The 23494-nt window shown below is 27.0% G+C and overlaps 10 protein-coding genes across 10 annotated transcripts; 1 reads left to right on the forward strand and 9 right to left on the reverse strand.

Moving 5' to 3' along the window:
- Positions 1–222: 222 nt before the first annotated feature.
- Positions 223–1359, reverse strand: VNE69_11158 (L-type lectin-like domain-containing protein; the record flags this gene model as incomplete). Its single annotated transcript, XM_065475068.1, has 1 exon — positions 223–1359. One exon carries the CDS (start codon positions 1357–1359, stop codon positions 223–225), a length of 1137 nt encoding a protein of 378 aa, XP_065331140.1.
- Positions 1360–2965: 1606 nt separating this feature from the next.
- On the forward strand, positions 2966–3496 carry VNE69_11159 (uncharacterized protein; the record flags this gene model as incomplete). Its single annotated transcript, XM_065475069.1, has 1 exon — positions 2966–3496. One exon carries the CDS (start codon positions 2966–2968, stop codon positions 3494–3496), a length of 531 nt encoding a protein of 176 aa, XP_065331141.1.
- Positions 3497–4139: 643 nt separating this feature from the next.
- On the reverse strand, positions 4140–4610 carry VNE69_11160 (uncharacterized protein; the record flags this gene model as incomplete). The annotated part of the gene is made up of 1 exon (XM_065475070.1): positions 4140–4610. The coding sequence occupies one exon, from the start codon at positions 4608–4610 to the stop codon at positions 4140–4142; it is 471 nt and encodes a 156-aa protein (XP_065331142.1).
- A 150-nt stretch (positions 4611–4760) lies between these two features.
- VNE69_11161 (GTP-binding nuclear protein GSP1) lies at positions 4761–5396 on the reverse strand (the record flags this gene model as incomplete). The annotated part of the gene is made up of 1 exon (XM_065475071.1): positions 4761–5396. The coding sequence occupies one exon, from the start codon at positions 5394–5396 to the stop codon at positions 4761–4763; it is 636 nt and encodes a 211-aa protein (XP_065331143.1).
- Positions 5397–5640: 244 nt separating this feature from the next.
- Positions 5641–6327, reverse strand: VNE69_11162 (mRNA-capping enzyme subunit beta; the record flags this gene model as incomplete). Its single annotated transcript, XM_065475072.1, has 1 exon — positions 5641–6327. The coding sequence occupies one exon, from the start codon at positions 6325–6327 to the stop codon at positions 5641–5643; it is 687 nt and encodes a 228-aa protein (XP_065331144.1).
- A 20-nt stretch (positions 6328–6347) lies between these two features.
- On the reverse strand, positions 6348–6902 carry VNE69_11163 (mRNA-capping enzyme subunit beta-like protein; the record flags this gene model as incomplete). The annotated part of the gene is made up of 1 exon (XM_065475073.1): positions 6348–6902. One exon carries the CDS (start codon positions 6900–6902, stop codon positions 6348–6350), a length of 555 nt encoding a protein of 184 aa, XP_065331145.1.
- Positions 6903–7261: 359 nt separating this feature from the next.
- Positions 7262–7795, reverse strand: VNE69_11164 (thioredoxin-related transmembrane protein; the record flags this gene model as incomplete). The annotated part of the gene is made up of 1 exon (XM_065475074.1): positions 7262–7795. The coding sequence occupies one exon, from the start codon at positions 7793–7795 to the stop codon at positions 7262–7264; it is 534 nt and encodes a 177-aa protein (XP_065331146.1).
- Positions 7796–10838: 3043 nt separating this feature from the next.
- VNE69_11165 (uncharacterized protein) lies at positions 10839–11759 on the reverse strand (the record flags this gene model as incomplete). Its single annotated transcript, XM_065475075.1, has 1 exon — positions 10839–11759. One exon carries the CDS (start codon positions 11757–11759, stop codon positions 10839–10841), a length of 921 nt encoding a protein of 306 aa, XP_065331147.1.
- Positions 11760–16895: 5136 nt separating this feature from the next.
- On the reverse strand, positions 16896–17801 carry VNE69_11166 (uncharacterized protein; the record flags this gene model as incomplete). The annotated part of the gene is made up of 1 exon (XM_065475076.1): positions 16896–17801. One exon carries the CDS (start codon positions 17799–17801, stop codon positions 16896–16898), a length of 906 nt encoding a protein of 301 aa, XP_065331148.1.
- A 4142-nt stretch (positions 17802–21943) lies between these two features.
- Positions 21944–22831, reverse strand: VNE69_11167 (uncharacterized protein; the record flags this gene model as incomplete). The annotated part of the gene is made up of 1 exon (XM_065475077.1): positions 21944–22831. The coding sequence occupies one exon, from the start codon at positions 22829–22831 to the stop codon at positions 21944–21946; it is 888 nt and encodes a 295-aa protein (XP_065331149.1).
- Positions 22832–23494: the final 663 nt, after the last annotated feature.

The following is a 23494-nucleotide window of genomic DNA, read 5'->3' on the forward strand; positions in this document are numbered from 1 at the left end:
GTATTTAGAAGATTTTTATTATTGATTTCATTCTTTCTTTCCATCATTTCGTACCCCTCTCCGGATAAAATATTTAAATAAATGTTGGAGGGAAAACTGAACGAATTTGGAGGGAAAGATTTTAAAAATATATTTTATGATATTTGGTATATCATACCATTTAATAATAAAATAAATTTAAAACAAATTTATAATATTTAAATTATTTTATAACAAATTTATTTAAAGACTTTTATTGTGCGTCATCTTAAAATACTCTCTAAATCCTAGTATACTTAGTAAAATACTCCCTAATACTAAATATATCCACACATGACTCGTCTTCTCTTCTTTCTGCTCAAACTTGTGTATCAAATCTGTCATATTCTTCTGTATACTCTGTAATCTTATATCCATATCATTTACTCTCTCACTAATATGCTGTGATATCCCTTCTGATAACTTCTTATTAATTCCTTCTACCTTCTCTAATATTTTATTAGAGAAGTATTTTATACTCGGATTATCTGTATCTCCTAATACAGACTTAATATATTCCTGGAAATATTGGAAATTAGCAATAAAATGTCTCATTTCTTTATCTGAGTGTAAAATTTCATCAGGAGTGGGTATCTTTATACTTTCTGAATTTATTTTATCTGAGTCATAATCGTCATGTTCTTGTCTGGAATATAATTGCGCTTTAATCAATTTAAAAGCTTTCTCTGATGACGTATACTTATAATAACTTGTTATAGAAAACCTTTTATCAATACCTAATAACTTATGTGGTTGTACACTAACTATCCTCATATGATCATAAATCAACTTCGTGTCATTATACAACTCAATCTTGAAATTATTTCTTGTTACGATAACTTTAATTGTAAGATCTTTTACATTTTTAAGTCTATCAGGACTAAAAGAGTCTCTGTACAAACTAGTAGTATCTTTTAAATCTTCACCAGAATTAAAAGCGAAAACTAGTTCGGGACTAAGACCTTTAAACTCAATACCAGCCATCATGCCGTGGAAAATATTGTGGCCGCCTCTGAAATCCCCGAAATCCTGGTCATCTTGTGTGTACCAAAGGTAGACACCACCTTCTTCAGGGAAATGAAGATTTAGATCTGTGATGGTGTAAGAGAAAGACCATTCTGGGTATTTATTGTCAGCTAAGAAGTAGACGATGCCGCCTTGGTCTAAAGATCTTCTGAGGATTAAACCGTCAGGTGAGGATTTGAGACCTTTGACACCTACTAAATCATTAGAAGAATTTGGGATGTATTTGATGGAAGAAGAAGGTGTTTCAGTGTAAGAGGAACAAATGGATGGAGATAAGAGGTGGATGAATAAAAGAAGGAAGGTTTTTGAGAACATTAATTGTTTGTTTATTATGAAAAAAATTTATTTAAACAAAACCTGAAACATAAGACAACAAACAACCTAAAACGAACCAAAATAAAGTGTAGAAAAAAGATTCTATAGGAGTAAATTGCATATTAAACATTCTTGTACTTTTTATAAAAATACTTGTTGAATATTCATGTTTTATTTAATAAATCTGATATTGAATATATTTTTTATAGAAATCTGCTTATTAATTTATTTTTATAGAAATATTCTGCTTCTTTATTGAATGTATTTTTAGAAATTTTCGTGGTGCTTTTTAAGTTCAATATATATTTAATTATCTTATTTAAACATTGTATAAAGCTACTTATAAATTCTTAATTTTAATTAAACTGCTTTTTATACATAAAGTAATCTATATTAATATTCTATAACCCTGTTTTTTATAAATATTGTATAATAAGACTTTCTTGTTCAAGTAATCTATTATATGTAATATTTGTGGTTTTATATCTTATAAGCTTATTTTCATATTATATAAAACCTTTTTATTATAAATTCATGTGTTTTTAATTTTTAATAAATCTTTTAATATATTTAGTACTTAAATTTATAAATGTTTATTTAAACAGGGCATGCCTTTTAATTTGATCAATATAATTTAATCTTTAATAAATACATGTAAACAATACGCACAATATTAAATTTAAAAAGTATATTATATAGATTTAATACAAAAATAAAATCAATTACTAAATTATATTTTTATGTATTATAAATTATATTTTCATGTATTATTAATTATATTTTCATGTATTATAAATTATATTTTTATGTATTATAAATTATATTTTTATGTATTATAAATTATATTTTTATGTATTATTAATTTTATTTTTATGTATTATTAATTATATTTTAATGTATTAAGTTATATTTTAATGTATTAAGTTATATTTTTATGTATTATTAATTATATTTTTATGTATTGTTTACATGATGGTCAAAGAAAAAAACTTTAACATCAACTAACCTTAACAAACAATTGAATTTTAACAAACAATTAGAACAAATATTAAAATTTTATTATAAATTTTATTGTAAATTATATTGTTTTTAATAATAATACTATTAGTTTATTTTTTAATTTATCCTGCCAAGACTATTTGAATTATAATTATGTATAATTATAAAAAACGATTTGTTTGACACTTACAAAAACAACTAAAAGATTCTGGATTTTTTATAAGTAAAATTATCGAATTTTTAAAAAAAATCAAAAAGTTTATAAATTTATGGTTGTTTATAAACAGATAAAAAAAAACAATACTTTTGTTTGTTTGGCTTTATTTACAAACAAACTTAATCAGTATAAATAGAAGAAAAAAACAATATAAAACAAAATAAAAAATATTTTTTTTTTATTTTTTTAGGAGGGATAATTTGTTTATTTTTTTAAATTAATAAAAAAAACAATACAAACTCATATTCTTATATTTTTTCTCCTATATAATGATTTTTCTCTCCTATATAATGATTTTTTTCTCCTATATAATCATTTTTTTCTCCTATATTATGTTTTCTCCTTAATTAAAAATATAAAAAAAAATTATTTATTAAAGGGTATCTTAAAATGTTATCATTAGACCAAATAGAAAAATCTATTCTTTTTATGGATGACACTTATGACGCAAATTTCGGCGAATGGATTAGAAACGAAGATAATTGTAGAATAATAGCTTTTAATATGAAAAAATATTTAGACAAATATCCTGTATCTAATATGATAGTTGTTATTAAATGGATAGTAAAAGATTGGACTTTAAAGTCAATAATAATATTTACAAAAAAAATGTTATTTGAAGATATAATAAATATTAATAATATTAAGATTGTTAGTGGGTTGATTCATACATGGAATCCACTTTTTATAAGTGAATTTATATTGGCTACTACTAAATATTTTAGTAGTGAAGAGAAATTGAGGATATTGAAGATTTTATTGGAGAGTTTTGAAGATAAAAAGTTGAATGAAATATTTTTACATCTTGATAATAAATTGGAAAGTGGAATAAAAAAAGATTTAGTTGATAAAAATGGGAGTATGAGAAGAAAAAGGAATAAGAGATCTAGAAGTATAATAGAAGCTTATAATATATCATAAGAAAAAAAAACACATATTAATAACTCATTTATACCTTAAGTTTAGGTATAAATTGTAACTTATAGAGTTATAAGTTAAATGAAGTAAAAAAATAAAATGTATTATTTATAAACAAATTTATGGATTTATTATTTATAAAAACAAGTTTGTTTGTTTAGAAAAAAAAAACTATAAATAGAAATAATTTAGCATAAAAAAATAAAAAAAATTTTAAAGGGAACTGCCAGAGGTTTAAGTGTATCTTGTGAAAAAAATAAGACCAAAATAAATTATATAAGTTGGTTAAAACTAGTAATAGAATATGGCCCGTACTGAGGCATATATACAGACAAAAGCACCCAACATGACATCTAAAAGGCTATTTATGACCAACACACGAAATCTAAATCGAGATCGTAAGATAAAACTAAGGACTAGATTTAATCTCGTTAGAAGATACCTGTAAAAATCCAAGACATATATATATATATATATATAATATATATATACTTGAGCCTTGTTGAAATTCTTAAGGCATGAATCTATATGTTTATATTAATTATAAATATTTATTCAATGTCAAGATACTCTTCAATTTCATCGAATATATACTTGAGCCTTGTAGAAATTCTTGAGACATGAATCTATTATTTATTATAAATATTTATTCAATGTCAAGATACTCTTCAATTTCATTCATCTCCCCCATAAATTCCTTATTCAAACTCTCAACCACTTCCTCAAAATTCATAGGCGGATCTTTCACAATCTTAGTTTTTATCTCAGGGAACCCTGACACAAGAAATCCTATAGGCTTATTTTGGTCATCAAATACTATTTTTATATTGTTCTTGTATTTGTAGATCTTACTATTCCTTTCTATAGATAGTTCATCTACTATAGATTTACCAATAGATTTCTTGTTATTGTCGAGGATATCCTTAAGGATGTTGTGTGACTGATTTATCTTTTTTATTACACGTCTGCCGCCCACTTTCAAAACAGTAAGATTTTTTTTATTGTCAGTAAGATTCTTAGAGTTGTCAGTAAGATTCTTAGAATTGTCCATAGAATTATCTATGAGATTCTTAGAATTGTCCATAGAATTATCCATGAGATTCTTAGAGCTGGTCATTTTTTTAAGGGGGATAAGAAAATCACAGTAATACATTTTACTTTTTTATGATGTTTTAAATTAATAGAATTATAAAATAATGGTAACATATACGTCAAATTGATAACAAACCTAGTCTATGTTTAAGTTGATGTAATATTAATTAATACTTTATTCTTCTATCTGAGCTTGTCTCGCGAAGTCATAATCTTCATCTACTTCATTAGTCACATCATAATTGACATTAGTAGGTCTCAAATCCACATTAGATACAAACACTAAGCTACTATTATTACTCAATTTCCTAGCTAATAACAAAAAGGGCTGCGCGAAATTATGAGTTGTTTTAGCACTGACTTCACAGTAGTCGTAGTCATACATTTTCAGATTATTAAGAATATTCTTCTTATTGACTTTTCTATCAACATTGTCTACTTTATTAGCCACTACTATTATAGGCTTATCTTCCCCGGCCGCAGTTTTAAAGTTCTTAATCCAAGTATTGAGATTATTGGCTGATATTCTACTAGTTACATCGTAGAAGAACATTGCCCCGTCTGCTCCTAGATAATATAAATCTTTTAGACCTGCTTTCTTTTCCTGGCCTGCTGTATCCCATACGTCGAAGATTATAGAGTGTTCAGTTGAGACCCAGAATGTAGCTTTATGGACTACTACACCTTGAGTGGCGATATATTCCTTACAGAATGGGCCGTCTAAGACTCTATTTATGTAAGTTGTTTTTCCTACACCCCCGTCACCAATTAGACAGATTTTAAATTTTCTTGAATTTTCTTCCTTTGCCATAAGGGGGTATAAAAAAAAACCAAATGTAATTCTTTAATATTTTCTTATAGATTTATGTATAGAATGTTTTATGTTTAGATTTAAGTATAGAATTTTTTAAGTATAGAAATATTTAGATTTAAATATTCAGATTGAAGTTTAGATTTAAGTATAAGTTTAGATATAAGTATAAGTTTAGATTTAATTCAAGTCAATATCTTACACATTTAATATTATATTCAATATTCAAAGCAATATTTAGTATTTAATTATTTAGTATGTTCATTTTAGTGAAGGTTGTTATAAATTCCTCTACTTTATAATTCAGATCTTCTACTTCTATTTCTATTTCATAAGTCACTTCTTTATTCTTCCTTACTACTGTGAAGTCATAATTGAACCACTTGTCTGTGAAAGTGTCTCTGTCTCTGTGTCTTACAAATTCCACTGGGCTTTGAGTGTGTCTCTGCATTTGCTTCTCTTCTGTCATGATACTTATTCTTACATCATATTTATAATCTGGAAGATACAAGTCCAGGACTTGTATCTTACACTTCTTCTCACAGAATCTGTACTCATTATTTATGAATCTTATTCTGTTACCATTTCTAAGATATTTAAAAGAGTCTTCTATGTGTTCCTTAAAGATGATAGTAAAGTCTTTATCTAATTTAGTTGAAGATGACGATATTGTGTCTTTATCCACTTTTTTAAAACTTGAATTAGTTAAATCTTTTTTTAAGCTCTTGAAGTCCCATAAGTCCACCCCAGGGACAAATGAATGTTGACTTGGTAATTTAGAGAAGACTACTGGGACAAGAGAGAGTAACTTCATCCTTGACTCTGTCTCCTTATTGTAGATTCTTCCTATACGGGCTTCTATCTCGTATTTTATAGAAGAGTATTTTAGTAGACTGGATTTTATAACTGAGAACCACTCAAATTTATCCATCAAAAAACAAGGGGGGATCTTCATATATATATTTTATTGTATTTATAGTGTATGTCATCACATAAGCCCATAATATACTCCATAAGTCTCTCCACATTCTTCTCATGGACTTCTAATACACACTCTTTATTCTTCCCCATCTTGAGTCTGGTCTCCTGTCTCTTATCTCCTTTATACTGGTAGATCATCACATCATAAATCTTACTAGGAAGATAAATATAATTTATAGACACAGGCTCCACTAAATCAGGAGTGTAAGAAGAAGAGACACTCTTGGTCAATATCTCCTTATTCTTGACTCTGAATTTGTAGAGAGAAGGAAGACGGGAGAGAATGATGGGATTGAGGATATTGAGAGAAAAGGCGTGTTCAGTGACCTTGTGGACAATCTTACCGAAGAAGAGAGAGAGATTATTATCATTTAGAATGAGATCAGAGAAAACAGACTTGAAAGATTTATTATCATGATTTTTATCATGAAGTACAAACTTATTATCATGATGTACAAACTTATTATCATGATGTATAGTTTTATTAGTGGGATGTATAGTTTTATTAGTGTGATTATTATCCATGGGGATAAAAATAATAAACATAGATCTACAGATGATAAAGAAATAAACATAGATCTATAGATGATAAATTTTAAAACATAGATCTACAGAATAAAGTTGAGAGAAATATAGAAGAGTAAATATAAATTACAGAACGAGTTATGGAATTGATTCATTCAGTAAATATGAGAGATCATAGTACACATTATCTTTATGAACCCCAAAAACGAAGTGCAAAAAAAGATGAGTTTTTATATAACAGAATCAAACACTCTACATTGTTTTATACATTGTATTATACATTCTACATTGTATTATACATAAAAAGAATATATGTCATTATTATATATTAGTACATTTATTATATATTAGTACATTTATTATATATTAGTACATTTATTACTCTTAAATATTCCTACTATAGACATCACCAAGTAACTTATCATAAATGTCATCACTCCATTAATAACCCACAGTGGTATATTCTCAATATATTCTGCCAAATACTCCACCACATAGTAAAACTTAACATACACAAATGCATAAATCTTAGTAAAATATGTATCAGGATTCAGAAACCTGTACATTGGCTTAATATTCCTCCATTCTTCATTATTCACAATATTAAACAAGTCATCTACTGTCTCAGCCTGGACTCTGTAAGATCTCAACTTGGATCTTATAATAAAAGAAGGGAACTCGTACACATAGAAATGTGAACTAATAAGCGGGTCAGAATGAAAATTCAGTCTCTTGATGGGTATATTTAACTCGGAGATTTTATTATTAAACTTAGTGCAGAGTGGGCAGTCTAAGTCGGGTTTATTGTAATAAATGTAGATTAGGAATGTAGAAGGATCAGAGAAGTCTGAGTAAGAAAGAGAAGAGAAAATAGAGAGAAAATGTATAAACATAAGAAGGGGTGTAAAATACAAGTGAAGATTAATATAATAAGAAAGAAACTAACGACATATTAAGAAATAAGACAAGTTTAATAATATAGCACATATTTAAAAAGTATATTTTTTAAACTAAAGTGAGTGTTTTATATACATGGTATGTAAAATATATGGTGCATTTTTATGTCACACGACATCCTTCCTTTACCTTATTAAGACTCCATTGAACTTCCACATGTCATCGCAATAGCAGCCGAGTCATAGGCGTAAACAAACAAATGACGAATAAAAAAATGTCTATTCTAGTGAATAATGTCAGAATATGGAAAGCTGTACCAGAGGCCAGATTTCCATTAAAAAATGAAATGTTTGACATTTATTAAAAATAAAACATAAAAGGACGAAATTCTAGCCACTCACCGAGCAAGAAAAACACAAGAAGCAATAAACATTATAAAAACAAGCCGAGCGTCCAGGGAGGCAGCTCGCACTATGTCCGCACACAAGATGGGCTTTTATTAATAATAAACAAGTGAAAGACTATTGAAAAGAGGTTATCGTCCATGTATAAATTGAACAGCGGGAAAAATCTGTGCCTGCTTATTATGTCACCTTTACAATAAGAAATAATATGATACAAAAAGGCTGTATCTACCTATTATAGATTATTAGATGGGCTGTCATTTATATTAAGGAAATATGTCTTGTCTTTAAAATACTAACAAAAATTTAATACATTTTTATAAACCTATAAAAGAATTAATAGGTTTGTATGAATCGTGTATAGTCTATCAAATTGATGTAGTCATTTGTGATTATTTATTATAGTTAAGGCAAGATGTCATTGCAGACTTGAAAAGATACAAAAAAACTAGAATAATTGAGAATATTAATAAATCTGTAGAGTAAGAAGCAATGTCACGACATAATAAAAAATATAATAATTAAGATGGGAAGTTGGATTGAAAATGAGAAGCCGAATTAAATTAATATATCAAAGAAAAATGTAAAAAATCATACAATGAATAATATGTGTTGATAATGCATTTTATAAGATCCGATAGAATAAAAAAGTTCATAAAATTAAAAGTTATGTAAGAACGAAACTTGCAGCCGAAAATCTTTAATTTCAAATTTAAAATTTGTTATAAGAACTTTTAGGTGTATTCAGCGCAGTGATTTAAAATAGAGCTCTATATTGGTTCAAATTACAAAGACACCAAAAAGAATCTGATTTCTATGATGCAGATGGAACAAGTTAGACGATTCACATGTCTACTATATTCAAAAAGTTGAATTTATGAAATTATGTGCATTCGGCCACAGGGGGGAATATCATCTATGTAGAAATCCAAATTTACCTCAAAAAAAACTGTCTTCCTTTAGTTATAACTTATTTATACACAAAAGTATCTGAAGATACGGTCTAGTTTGAGCCCATGACTAGTGCACTCTAGAGTGGGATTGCAGAATTAACTAAAAGATTGGACATAGTAGGGCAACGAAGATTTCGTGGACCCTTTTCTATAAAATTCTGTTACACTATGGTCAGAACTGGTGGTCAATGCAGTCCAATAAAAATACCAAGAACTGGATGTTAAGTTAAAAAAAAGTTTCTGTAGATGCAGATAATTATTGGGATTTTGGGGCTAGTACGATGATATCGCTGCTCGGGCTATTAAAACCATGTCAAAAAAATATATCCGCTGCGGGGCCACACTGTACGTGATTTGAGGTATAAATGGAAAGTGTTCTTTTGGAGACAAAGTCCATTAGGGCGTGGCGCTGTACTGACAAGTTTATAGTGGGAGTTTAATAAGTAAGAGTTTCACAGTATAAAGTGGAAAAGATGTACTTCAAAATTTCCTTTCTTATGTAAAGTTTCCTCTACCTCTTGCTTGCAAAAATAATAGATTTATTTTATTATGGCAAAATACAACCAGCTAAACTTTCTAGATACCGTTTTGTGTTACACCAAAAATTTTTATACGCAAATATGAAAGTAAACCTTACTTTTACCGAGTTTTATAAAACATCATCAAATATTTCTGTTTATTTTAAACAGTTTCTCATTATATTGTACAAAAAAATTACAATCATCTTTAAAGACCTACTTGGTACTTCGTGGGGTTCTAGTTACATTAATTATTTATTCAAACAACATAATTGATTTTACAAAGTCTATAATAGTAATATTTATAGTGTTTAAATACCTGTTAGAATAGTAAAGTCTGTAAAGAGTTAAAATGTCTTGTGTTTCATTTCTATTTGCAAAGTCGAAAATTAAAAAATTTTAACATGGGAAAATAAAAATATGCGGAGAGTTTATTTTAAAATTTTCTATTCTTTTTAAATAAGAATATCTTGATATCGAACGACGAAATACTCCTAATATTTACGCATAACGTCTTTAAAATCCGCATTGAAAATTTTCGGTTATTCGCATATTTGAATTTCCGAACAGCTATACCTATTAATTTCTAAGCCGGCGCCTGTTCGACACAAATAGGCCTTCGTATGTCTCAATGATCTCGGGCTAACATAAATTTTCTTGCTATGCGTATCGATCAGAACTATTTATGTTTCGCCGTTAAATTTTAGATACAAGATCGGGTGTAAATTAATTTTTTAAACTGGTATGATGCTTGTTCTTTTAATAAAAATTTTGAACAAAACTATCTTCTGAATAATTAAATATTTTCATGTTTCTGCATTTCTAAAATTAATACTATCGCTGCTAGACATTATACGTCTCAAAATCTTATGACTTTTCAATATTAATTCTAGACGACGCAATCTGGACAAATACGAATAGTAATTAGATCAACGGAACATTAATATCGAGTTAATGTTTCATATATTAATATAAATTTACCATAATCATTTTAAAAAAGGTAAAAAACAAATAAAATGCAACAAATACTTTACTGAGCTTTACGTCAACACTAATATATTTTTAGAATCTGAACGTTATAAAAATTATAAACTTCTAAGCAATTGTATAAATCAATTTTAAAAATAAAATAATGAAATGGTTTAATATTGTAATTTTATAGAGTTAAAATTTTTTCTTAAATTTACATTTTAACATAGCTCGTTCCACGATTTTAATAATATTATTGGATTTTATAGTTATCCAATATAGATCATCAAAATAATATTTCAAATTCATATGAATTTCATCCAATGCAATCTGTATTAACTTTTTATCATTTTTACTAATATTTAAAAGATATTTGTATTCTAAAAAAATTTTGAATGCCTCGAATCTATCAACTATTTGGAATTTTTTATCAAAAGTGTCAATTCTGATGGGTAAAATTTTAAAAAATTCGATCACTTTGTGACAATCAATTTTGTTACAATCATATTTAGTTCCAGTATAGTAATGTAAAATTTTAAAGGCTTGCTCAAAAAAATCTAATTGATCTTTTAAATTATCTGTATACTCGTCTGTAGGAATATTTTGCACTGCTACTATGATAGTATTAAAATGTTCATTTAATTTAGTATACAACCTTTTCCTTATATAATTTATAGCTTCTCTTTCCTTTTTATAATTACATATTCTATTTTGACGCGAATTTACAATAAAAAATTGTTTCATATTCTCTTTATTGTTTTTTGCTTCCAAATCCCAAGTCTCAGTTTGTTTTTTTAATTTTTGCATCAAAGATTTATAATCAGTTAGATCTTGCAAATTTTTACCGTCAATAGTAGTTGTATTGTTGTTTTCGTCGTCAAAATCTAAGTATAATTTATTATCATTATTGAGAAAGAAAGAGAAAGACTCTTGTTTATTATCTTTTTTATTAGTAGTTACAGTTTCATGATGAAGATTTTCATCATGTATACCGCACTTTTTTTCTCTTATTCTTTTTAATCTGTTTTTTTTATGAATAGTAATTGGAGATAAGTCTGTATCATCAGTTTGCATTGTAATTTCTGTACAAATTATGAAAAAAATAGATTGTAACATGTATGGGTAATTAAAGATTAATTTTGTATGTTAATCTATATCTAAAAATATTTTTTTGATCAAATAATAGCTGATATAATTAAAAATTAAGTTCCAAAAGTGACACATAACAAAAATACAAACACTTAAATACATTATTATTATATAACGTTTTTTTAGCAAATTTAATGTAAAAGTGAAGAATAAATGTATACGAACTAAGTTAAACCATATGGTTTTTACAACTTAATCTACAATTAGACGATAAATATTGAATAAATAGAGCACAACGAAATGTGCGTTTTTCAAAATTAAGAACAAAATCCCCATGACTTTAATTTGGCTAGATCAAATTTTTGTATATAATACAGTATAGAGTTATAAAATCCGGTGATTATGTCATAATGTTCAAACCCCCTTTGTTTTTATCATATAAATTTACGAGTATTTGTATGCAAAATACTATAATATGTAGCAAAATATTTTTTTTATTTTGATTAAAAATTAGTACAATAATTTTAATTGATCAAATTACTGATATCAAATAGTTTACTCATAACAAATTTGATCTTTGAATAGCGAAGAACTTCACGAAATTGTATCGCGCCCCAACAGAGCAAACAGCGTAATCACCTTCTTGAAGGTACATAATATGGCTTTTAACGTTACACTATTAACAGCACTTACAATACTGTGTAATGCGCTTATAAATGTAATGTATTACGGGCATCCCGTATTCATAAATCTATAGTTCATTTAAACAAGTTCATCGGATAATAATTATGCTCTTGGTTGTTTATGTTTCTATCAATTTCTACAATTGTCGTTTAGTTTCATAAAATATCAAGAAATATGTATTTATATCGATCTTTTGATTTGACTCGTAGACAAAATAAATATCTGTAATCGTATGAATATAAATTACTAAAAGAAGAAACATTTGCCTAAAACTAGTACAAATCCTTCTAATAGATACCTTATATATAAGATTGACAAAATGGTTGTAATGTATAAACATATTTTAAACAACTTAATATAATTTTTTATAAAATCGACTCGATTTGGCTATTATTTAATCTATACAATAATAACTATGGTATTTTATTAATTAAAAGGATTGAATAAGGAATATATAGTAATAAATTGTTGTTTTCTATACCTTTGAAGAGAAGGTGTTGAATCTACATCGTATTATTATAAATTTTATTCATAAGGCAATTATATAATTCAGATTTATGAAATAAAGCTAAAAAGAATATTGTTTTTTGTTTGCTTCAAATTAATAGTAGATATATTTCTGTTCCTCATTGTTGAATATTAAAACATTAATAAATAAAGCCTTTAGAGGTTAAACGTCTTTTAAAGTTCCATCGTATATCTTATTGTGCTTAATGAACACTAATAACAATATTATTCAATTTTGTTCATCGCGTTTTGTATATGAACTTTGAAAAATAATTTAATCCAGAAATATTATTACGAGTGAAAAAAATTCTACATGGCTCGAAATTTTTTATTAACTTGGATTTTTTCCTATTAGTTTTTTATCTATAAAAATACTACATACATCTTTTTTTTTAAACAATCAATTTAATTGAAAGATAAATAAAAGAAAATAATCTTTTTTACAGAATGTATTGCTTGTATAAAAAAAAACTAGTGTATTCGTCTCGAAGCTTCTTTGCTGCAGCTGTCTTATTTATATAAATGTTTTTAACAATAAAAAAACACACAACAAATATTTATTTAGTTATTTGCGTTTCTGTTATCATTTATTTCTTATATTTTTGTATCTTAAGTATACTTGTAAATTCTTTTTTTTTGTCTTCTAAATTTCACGCATTAATAAAATCATACAATTTTTAGTTCAATGTTCTGTATCCCGTTAATTTGTTTGAATCGATAATATGCATGCTGATCGTATTATTTTCGAAGTTAATACACTGTAAAATAAATTTAGTTTTAACACAAAAGCCAGAACCCAAGGCGATTGTTTTCAAATGGTTTAGTAAAAGTATTATATTTATACGTATTCTCTTATTGATATCCAATTTTCTATTTTATTATATAAAATGAGGAATTGGCATGTATTAGTTTGGAGCGTTCAAGAACAATTTGACATTTGAACAGAATTAGACTAACAACAACTTTAACATATATAGCAATTAAAAAAAAATTTGAGAAATCATATAATATGGAAATGTTTGAAATTATTACATAAATACATCAATATATGGTTGATTTTTATCTAAAAAGCATATCATTTATAAAAATTTAGCAAATGTTTTCATTTAGAAGATTTTTGTTTAAGTATTAAATTGGATATTTTATATAATATCGTTGCTAAAATAAGATATTTTATTAAGGCATTCTCAAATCAACATTTCATTTATAATATATGCTAATCATGTGCCGCTTTTAGAATTTTATTGGTGTTTTTTTCTTTACTTTAAAAAAAAAATTTAAAAATAATAAATTATTACACTAAACATCTCTTATAATTAAAGCGGTCGTCAAACCAAATGTTTGACAGAACACGCCGTTAAGTAGAATTTTCTTATAGTTTCACGACAATGCAAATTTATTTCATATCCGTTCCGCGGTATCATTTATTTGTTTTAACTCTTAACATAATTGTTGCAATGCAATGTTTGGGCTCATAGTCTACAAAATAAAACAATCTCTAATTCTTCTTTATCTCTGTCGTGTGTTTTATTTTATTAGTAAGTAGACTTATAGTTCTTCTACTTTCTGCTTACATATATTTCCTATCCTATTCTTATTTTCCATAAAGTTAGAAACACTCGTTATTTTTTTACTATACTTAATACAAGATGTTAGTTTCAAAAAAAGTAGAAATTAAAGTTTGCGTTATACTTCTCGTGTATTTATCACATTCCATCTAAAGTCAAAATAAATCATTTTTTGCCCGGAAAATGTTTTTGATAAATATATTTACAAAAAGATCTTGTTTCGTAATAATTCCTTTTTCGGCTAGAAAACGTCGGTCTTGTTCAAAATTTCAATTTTCTCTTTTGTTATTACTTGGTATTGTCTAAATCTTATATCTAATCGATTCTTCGTTGAACGTGTCTCATTACATACTATATTTATGTACTTATTATTTATTAAAACCAAAATTATATTCAAAATATATATATATATATATACGTCAAGAATCGCCAATAAATATATATTTGTGTATAAAAGATAATTCACCAAATAATGATTAAACAAAAATTTAATTTCTATTTCATTTATTGATAATTTGTTTTAGGTATTTTATAGCTCTTGGTACAACTGTCCTCTATCAAATTCATAGATTCTTTAGAAAAACTAAGACGCTGAAATTAGTACCCGAATCAATTTACACAAAAAAGTTTAATGTTTTAATTTATATATGAACCAGAAATATTGCAATTGACAAATCAGATAATTCTCATATTTTGGAAAATAATTAGTTAAAAAGCCTCTTTATAATCGTCTTAAAATAGAATTGTACTTTAAAAATAGACAATTTAGTAATTTACTGATGACGCAATTTGAACAATAACATGGACAATAAATTTTATATGAAAATTTAAAAAATAAAATCTTAGATTTTGTCAAACTTCTCAAGCCTAGCTTCATAACAATACTTAAAATGACCTCATAAATTGGCCACAAGAAATTAGAGATTTTAAACTCACTTTGCACATTTAAAACACAAATAAATATAGAATTGGTTACAATAATTCATTGTCTCATGTATTTTCAGCATAAAGTTAAATAATAACTTTTGGAAATATTGCTTACGAAAGGTTCATGAAAACGAAAAAAATTTCATAAATTTACATACGTTTATTGTTCAAATCTTGTTGTCTTAATTTTTTTATTTTTGCCAAGCATTTATGTAATATGTTTTTATTTATTTGTCGATAGTTTTAAGATTTTTTCATTTAAATTTTTATAAAATTTTTTTAAATTTTCTTTTAAATAAAAGCTTATATTAAATAAAAAACAATATCAAAAGGCCTAGAATCCGAACTATTAGGATTTGTAATAAGCACGCAAAGTAAAATTTTACCAAAATTATCTTTTATCTATAATTTAAATATATAAACCGATTGTAAAATTGGACTTCTTCTGCAAAATAGAAGTAAATATTTATTACATAAAATTAGGAGAATTTATGTGTATTCATTATCCATCTGATATCATGGATTTTTACCCATTAAAACATCTTCTGTGTTACTTATTAACCAACAACTTCCTTATAATTGGATTTTGGTGTAGGGGAATATTTTTCATCTATACCTCAAATCGAATCCAAAGGTACCTCATAGCAAATATACTCGACTTACAGAAAGCAAATCTAAAAGAAACTCGGGGTCAAGCTAGCTAAATATCAAACATCATTTACATCTTAAACTGCAAATAAACCCCCGAATCACCAAATACGCATTAAAGTGGAACGCGTGGCAATAGGCCTTCAACTTATTTCGATCAGTTGAATTAAAATTTTTAGTATACGATGCACGAAACCTTCTATTGTTCTATCTTGTCTAGTATCTTGATTATTTTAATAAAACCTCAAATATAACCTCTTTGGGCTTATTGGGCCGTACTCAGACTTATATTTTGAACTAGAAGTTTTTTAAAAAAAAATTACTATTTTTGTAATTAAAGGGCTCTATACTTTTGATGCTGGGCCAAACATGGCTGTATGCGACAGTTTTAATAATATTCTACATATTTTTGTGGTCTTTTAATCATCAGAATTGTTCAACTGCATCGTACATAAATAAACTTTTAAGTGTCCAGAGATATAAATTATTAATGTCCATTGGACGATCTTTAGTCTCTGACACTATGCTTCCGGCTTATATATTGACCTCTTCTACCTTCTTTTTCTTTAAATTTATTTTTGAGGTATATAATATTTAAACGGCAGGAACTAGAATATGCAATAAATACTATTTAGCTTGAAAATAACATTCAAAGTATTTTCGTATATTTGAGATCGAATGTTTAAATTCATTGCAATTAGTGATATTGTATATTTTTTGTGCGCTGGTTATTTGGCTATAATAATTCTTAAACTAAAATAAAATTTTCGAAAAAATCTAGAAATTAAAATAATTTGCTAACATTATGATATTTTATCAATAATAAGATTTATTTTAAAACGGCCTTTTTGAAAATTTCATTAATATTAAAGCAGCTTAGCGATATAGCGTCTAGATTTTTAAACAAATTTTTCAAATATCTAAAAATTTCATCAAGTGAATTATTTAATAAAATTTTATCATTTTGACTAAAATCCATAAGATATTGATGTTTGAAAAAAATTATGAATATCTCAAATCTTTCAACTATTTGAAATGCTTTCTCGAAAATATATAACCTTGCAGGGAGAGTGGTATAAAAATCGATTATTTTTAAACCATCATATTTATAAAGAAAATGTGTAGATGTGGTGTATCTTTTTATAGCGTAAAAAATACATTCAAAAAAATCGAACTGGTACTTAATATCATTTGAGTAATCATCGTAAGAAATAGTATTCACTGCTTTCTTAATAATATTTGTATGATCTCCAAGAGATGCATAAAACAGAAATAACCTATTTCTTATTTTTCGTTTTTCAGTAGTATACTTTTTTAAGTCATTTTCTTCCATATCGTTAATACTGTAATTTTTTAGATTTTTCTTTTCATCTTCGATTTTCCAAGTACTAAGTTGGCTAAATAATTTTAATTTTAAGTATTTGTAGTTCGATTCATTTTGAAAGTTATCACTTTCTAAAGTGGTCGTTATATTGTTCTTATCAAAGATTTGTGCTTGTAAATTATCATTGGAAGCTGAGGTAATAGATAAAGAACCAAAGTTTTTAGTTTTTTTTCTGGGAGAACTTTTATCACAAGTAGCACTTTCATCATTATTATTAAATTTTCTTTTTAATTTTAAGCCATCATTTTGCTTTTGAATATGTGTAAATGAACGTGTTTTGTTATTCGAAGATGTTGCTATAAGACATATTTTGAAAAAAATATATTGTAACATGTAAGGGCTCTTTTTCATTTTTGTTTGGTCTATAAAAAGTAGTAGCAGAATATATAATTTTAAAGCATATTGAAAGGTTCTTACGCGTTAACATGAAAGAATAATAGTGAAAATAATTCTAACATGAAACGTATAAACTATAGCAGATAGAGGCATCCATTAATTTTGATCTATTATTCAAAAAAATACTATTGAATTCACTTAACCTGTATGGAAGGTCGAGATAGAAGCAGAATTTAGCAGAAGTTTTGTGAATTGATTCTAGTCTGCGGTACGATACAACCTCAGAAGAAGATTTAACAAAAGTATCCCACGAAATTTATTTCTAAATTTATTAGATATTTATTTGATAAATTACATAGTTATAAGTTTTTTGTTCAAATTGCAATTTTTATTCCAACTTTTGCATTTTTGATTGTCCAATTTTTCGAAAAAAATCAAACCCTTTTTAATGCCAATAAAAGCGAGAGCAACAGTCACGCCAGGTTGCAAATTTTTTCATTTAAAAGATAAGTTTTGGGCATTTCATATGTTTTTTGCTTTATATTCACCATAGCTTAATAATATTGAAGAATTTTTTCTATTTAAATCGAGGTTTCGTGCTATACGATACAATAAAAAAGTAGAAAAGGATTTAGAACAAGTTTAAAAGACGAATTGGCTTCCGTGAATTGATTGTATACTTCCATCGTATAATGCTAGAAATGGTAAGGTGGAACATTTATTTATCTAATTGACTGGAATTGTATATTATTTTAAAAATATCACTATTGATGGTTCGTCATATGTCATTTTCTGGTTTTTTATAATTTTTTTTCAAAAATGGACTATAAAAATGCAACCTCTTGTAAATTACTTTAATTTTATTTAAATTTTTTTTCTTGCAAGTAAAAGGCAGGAAGAAACCTTAAATAGGGACCAGAGAGATTTGGGTGTGACCTCATCAACTGGTACTGTGAGATTCATACTCATTAAAAAACCTACACACAACGTGCCGGTGCAGCAAGCTCCGTCGTATCCATTGGACTTTGACTCCAGAAGAACACTTTCCATTTATATCTCATATCGCGTCCAGAGTGACCTCACGGCGATATACTTAACGGGCATGGTTATCTATAATCCGAGGAGAGACATCATTGTACTGACTCAAAGGTCCCTACAATCATCTGTATTGCACACACGGCTCCTTACACGACCACATCACCAGCCCGGCGTTTTTATTGGGCTGCGTTGACCACCAGTCTCACACTAGTTTCGGCCACCGTGTTACAGAATCTTTGGATTTTTCTACGAGACCTTCTATTGCCCTACTTCGTCTAGTCTCTTATTTAGCTCTATAATTCTACTCTAAAGTGCACCAGCCATGTGCTCCAACTAGGCCGTACCTATTAGATACTTTTGTATCATTAAGTCACCACAAGGGTGATACTGTTTTTTTGCACTCGAGATGCGTTTCTACACTAGATACCGAACCCTTGTGCCTGACACACACATGTTTCATTATATCAACTTAATGATTATCGTAAACATTTTCATCATCTGAGTTGTTCCGACGGCATCATAGAAAGTAGAATCAATTAGGGAGCCCCCGCGAATTGAACTTATCTATTGCTCAATGGAAGTATTGCCTTCTACTACTGGGCTAAGTGCACTTAACGTGGGTTTAATTATTATAAAATATTTAAAGATGGCCATGTCTCAAGATAGACACCGCCATTTGACATCTATAACACTTCCTACATCAGTAAAAAAGAATGCTTGGCAGTTTATGGGGAAATAAAAATTATATTTATTTCTTATACGCTTATGTATTTAGGGCAAAAACGGACCATAAAGCTTTGGAAACTTAGCCAAGGAGAAATGGGCACTCGAAGAATACAATTATTGCCGGAAAGACTTAGTCGATGTAATTTCACTGTAAAATAAAAAAAGTTTGTCGAGATAGCACATGACGATTACGTGTCTCGCCTATATCAAAATGATGCTTAAGTTGTTAATATTATTAAAGATACAAATTGTGAGATAAAAAAAGAATTTATTTTAGATTAACATGATTTAATTAGTAAGTTGTAAAGCATAAACAGCAGTTCAAGAATTTAAAAAAAATTATACGGGCCATATTATGGAGAAAATTAGCAAGGAAGAGCTGAAAAGTGAATAAGATGTAAAATGTACAATCCAAAAAGGAAGAAAGCGTTTTTGTTCGTCAAAGAATTTCATGCGAGAAAAAGGTAGCTATATACATTAGAGGAAAAATACTTCATTATTCACTAACAGGAGTTGAATACTTTGGTAAAAAGGGGTTGGGAAAAAGATAACCACGACAGATAGTCAAAAATTGTAGATTTTATAAAGGAAATAGACAAACAAATAACAATAAAGTAATTGATAATGTATTTTATAAAAGAAAATCAAAGTAGTAAAGTAAGATCTGGGCCATAGAAAGTAAAATAAAAGTACATTATAACATACGCTTTCACTATTAGTCGAATGATCAAGTAGAAAGATTTAATTGAACTTAAGAAAATATTAACAGTCAGAAGGAAATCTAAATAATAAATCAAACTAATCGAAAATGTAGAGGCTTACAGTAATATTATTTACTCAAAACTAGGAATGTCTCCAAATAAAGCTTATGAAAAATAAAACGAGACAAAAATAAAAGAGAAACAGTACACAGAAATCCTTATATTATATAAGACAAACGAACAAAAAGAAGTTGAAGACGTATCTAGAAAACAATTAAGTATAATAAAGAATGAATTTACGGAGGCCAAAGAACAGCTCAAGTACAAAGACAGAGTACAAGTCATAGAACTGTTAGAAAAAAATACTTATATTGTGCTTTCAAAAGAAAAAAAAACTTAAGAGACACGCATCTAAACTCAAAAAAACTTGTTCATTGCCAAAAAAAAAGGTTGTTGAATATTTAAACTTTTATTTCTATAACCTCTGAGATATCTTAATAAATAATTTATCTAAGAATTTTTTTTCTTCGTTTTAAAGTACAAATCAATTAATAAACGAAGCTAAAAGGCTATATACACATGCCATATAAGTTTTTTACAAAAAAACAAAGCGAAATTTTGACCAAAAACATATTATTTCTATAATTTGCAATAATGAAAACGATTGTAATTTTTGACTTCTTCCGAAAATCGAAAAAAGAAGATTCCTTACATAAACCAGAAAAAAAGGAAATTCATATTCCGCTGGTATTATGAGATATTTTTTCATTAAACTCCTTTGTATAACTTATCAGTGCAGCAAGCTCCCTTGTATATTATTTGGGCCTTAGGAGAATAATTTTCCATCTATACCTCAAAACGATTCCAAAGGTACCTCATAGCAAATATACTCGACTTACAGAAAACATATCTAAAGGAAACTCAGCGTCGAGCTAGCTAAAGTTTAAACATCATTTACATCATACACGGCAAAACCCCCCAAGATCGCCTAACACGCATTTAGTGAACGCGTGACCATAGGGCTACCACAAATTTTGATCAAGTTTATTTAAAAATTTAGAGTATACAATACACGAAACCTTCTATTCTTCTATCTTGCCTAGTACTTTGATTATTTTAAGATTACCTCAAATACACCCTTTTTGGGCTTGTTGGGCTGTACCCAGACGTATAATTTAAACTAGAAGTTTTCAAAAGGAGAATGCTCTTTTTGAATAAAAAAAAGCGTTCCTACTCTTGGTGCCGGGCCTATAATGGCTGTACGCGACAGTTTTTTTTTAATTACCACATAATTTTGTGGACTTTTCAGCATTAGAATTGTTTCAACCGCATCGTATGGGGTATAAACTTTTTGGTACCAAAGATTTAAATTCTTAATTAACAAGCTTTTTTCGATAAATATACTACTGCTTCTGTTTTGACTTCTTCTGGCTTCTTTTTAACTACAATTCATAAAAGGTTTATAATATTTAAACGGCAGGAACAAGTATGTACAATAAAAACATTTTAGCATTAAAATAAACATCCAAAGATTCCCGTCGAATTCGAATGTTATATCATGCATTTTTTATTTTTTATTGTTTTGTGCACTGGTATTTTGGCTATGATAATTCTTAAACTAAAACAAAACATTAAATAAATAAAGAAATCAAAATGAATTGCTACATTATGATAATTTATCACTATTAAAATTTATTTTGAAACGGCTTTTTTGAAAATGTCATTAATATTAAAGCAGCTTTGCGATATAGCGTCTAGATTTTTAAACAAATTCTTTAAATGTTTAAAAGTTTCATCTAATGAATTATGTATTGCAAATTTATCTTTTTCCTCAAAATCATTTAGATATTGATGTTTAAAAAAAATCAAAAATATCTCAAACCTTTCAACTATTTGAAATGCTTTCTCAAAAATATATAACCTTGCAGAAAGAGATGTATAAAAATCGATTATTTTTGAACTATCATATTTAAAAAGAAAATGTTTAGAAGTGCTTTGTCTTTTTATAGCGTAAAAAATACATTCGAAAAATTCGAACTGATCCTTAATATCGTTTGAGTAATCATCGCGAGGAATATTATTCACTGCTTTCTTAATAATATTGATATTATTAGTAAGAGATGCAAAAAACGGATATAATTTATTACTTATCTTTAGTTTTTCAGAAGTATACTTTTTAATTTCATTTTCTTTCATATCTTTAACAAGATTATTTACAAAATGTTTCTTTTTATCTTCGAATTCCCAAGTACTGATTTGATCGTATAATTTAAATTTTAAGTATTTGTAGTTCGATTCACTTTGAAAGTTATCACTTTCTAAAGTGGCTGTTATATTGTTCTTATCAATGTTTTGTGAATGTAAATTATCATTGGAAACTAAGGTAATAGATAAAGAACCAATGTTTTTAGTTTTTTTCATAGGATAACTTTGATCAAAAAAAGCACTTTCGTCATTATTATTTAATTTTTTTTTCAAATTTAAGGCATCATTTTGCTTTTGAATATGTGTAAATGAATGTGTTTTGTTATTCGAAGATGTTGCTATAGAACATATTGCAAAAAATATATATTGTAACATTTAAGGGCTCTTTTTCATTTTTGTTGGGTCTACAAAAGTAGTATCAGAATATATAATTTTAGAAGTATATTGAAAAGTTACTTACGTAATAATACGTTTTAAAATGAAAAAATTTCAACATTAAACGAATTCAACCAAAACAGGCAGAATCATCTTTGATTTTGATCTATTACATAAAATAACTACTAAATTTACTCGACAAATTCTAGAGAGAAGAGATAGGAGCAGATTTTAGCAGAAATTTGGGAATTTAATTTACTCTTCGATTATCCAACCTCAGAATAAGTTATAACTAAGGTCCTACATCAATTTCTTTCTAATTTAATAGACATTTACGTATTGCAAATTAAATTGATTTTAATTTAAACTTAAATACATGAACTAGATGACAGCATGTCAAAATTTGGTCAATTGTCTGCAAAAGGTATTTTTATAATTTTTTAATAATATTTTGAATATCATATGTTTTGTTTTCAAAACATTTATTTTATTATTTCAAAAGCTCGCTGCACGAGAGACTTAATAAAGAAAATAAAATGACTTGTGGAAACCCCTTATCTCTTATTATAAGTCTATTTGTTGGATAAAGTCTTATTGGCTTTATTTGTAAATATCTGCAAAGTTTACTATGACTTGCGAACACTACTTTTTAATGTAACAAAA

Source organism: Vairimorpha necatrix, chromosome 11, assembly GCF_036630325.1.
Source record: "Vairimorpha necatrix chromosome 11, complete sequence".
NCBI classification, from domain to species: domain Eukaryota; kingdom Fungi; phylum Microsporidia; family Nosematidae; genus Vairimorpha; species Vairimorpha necatrix.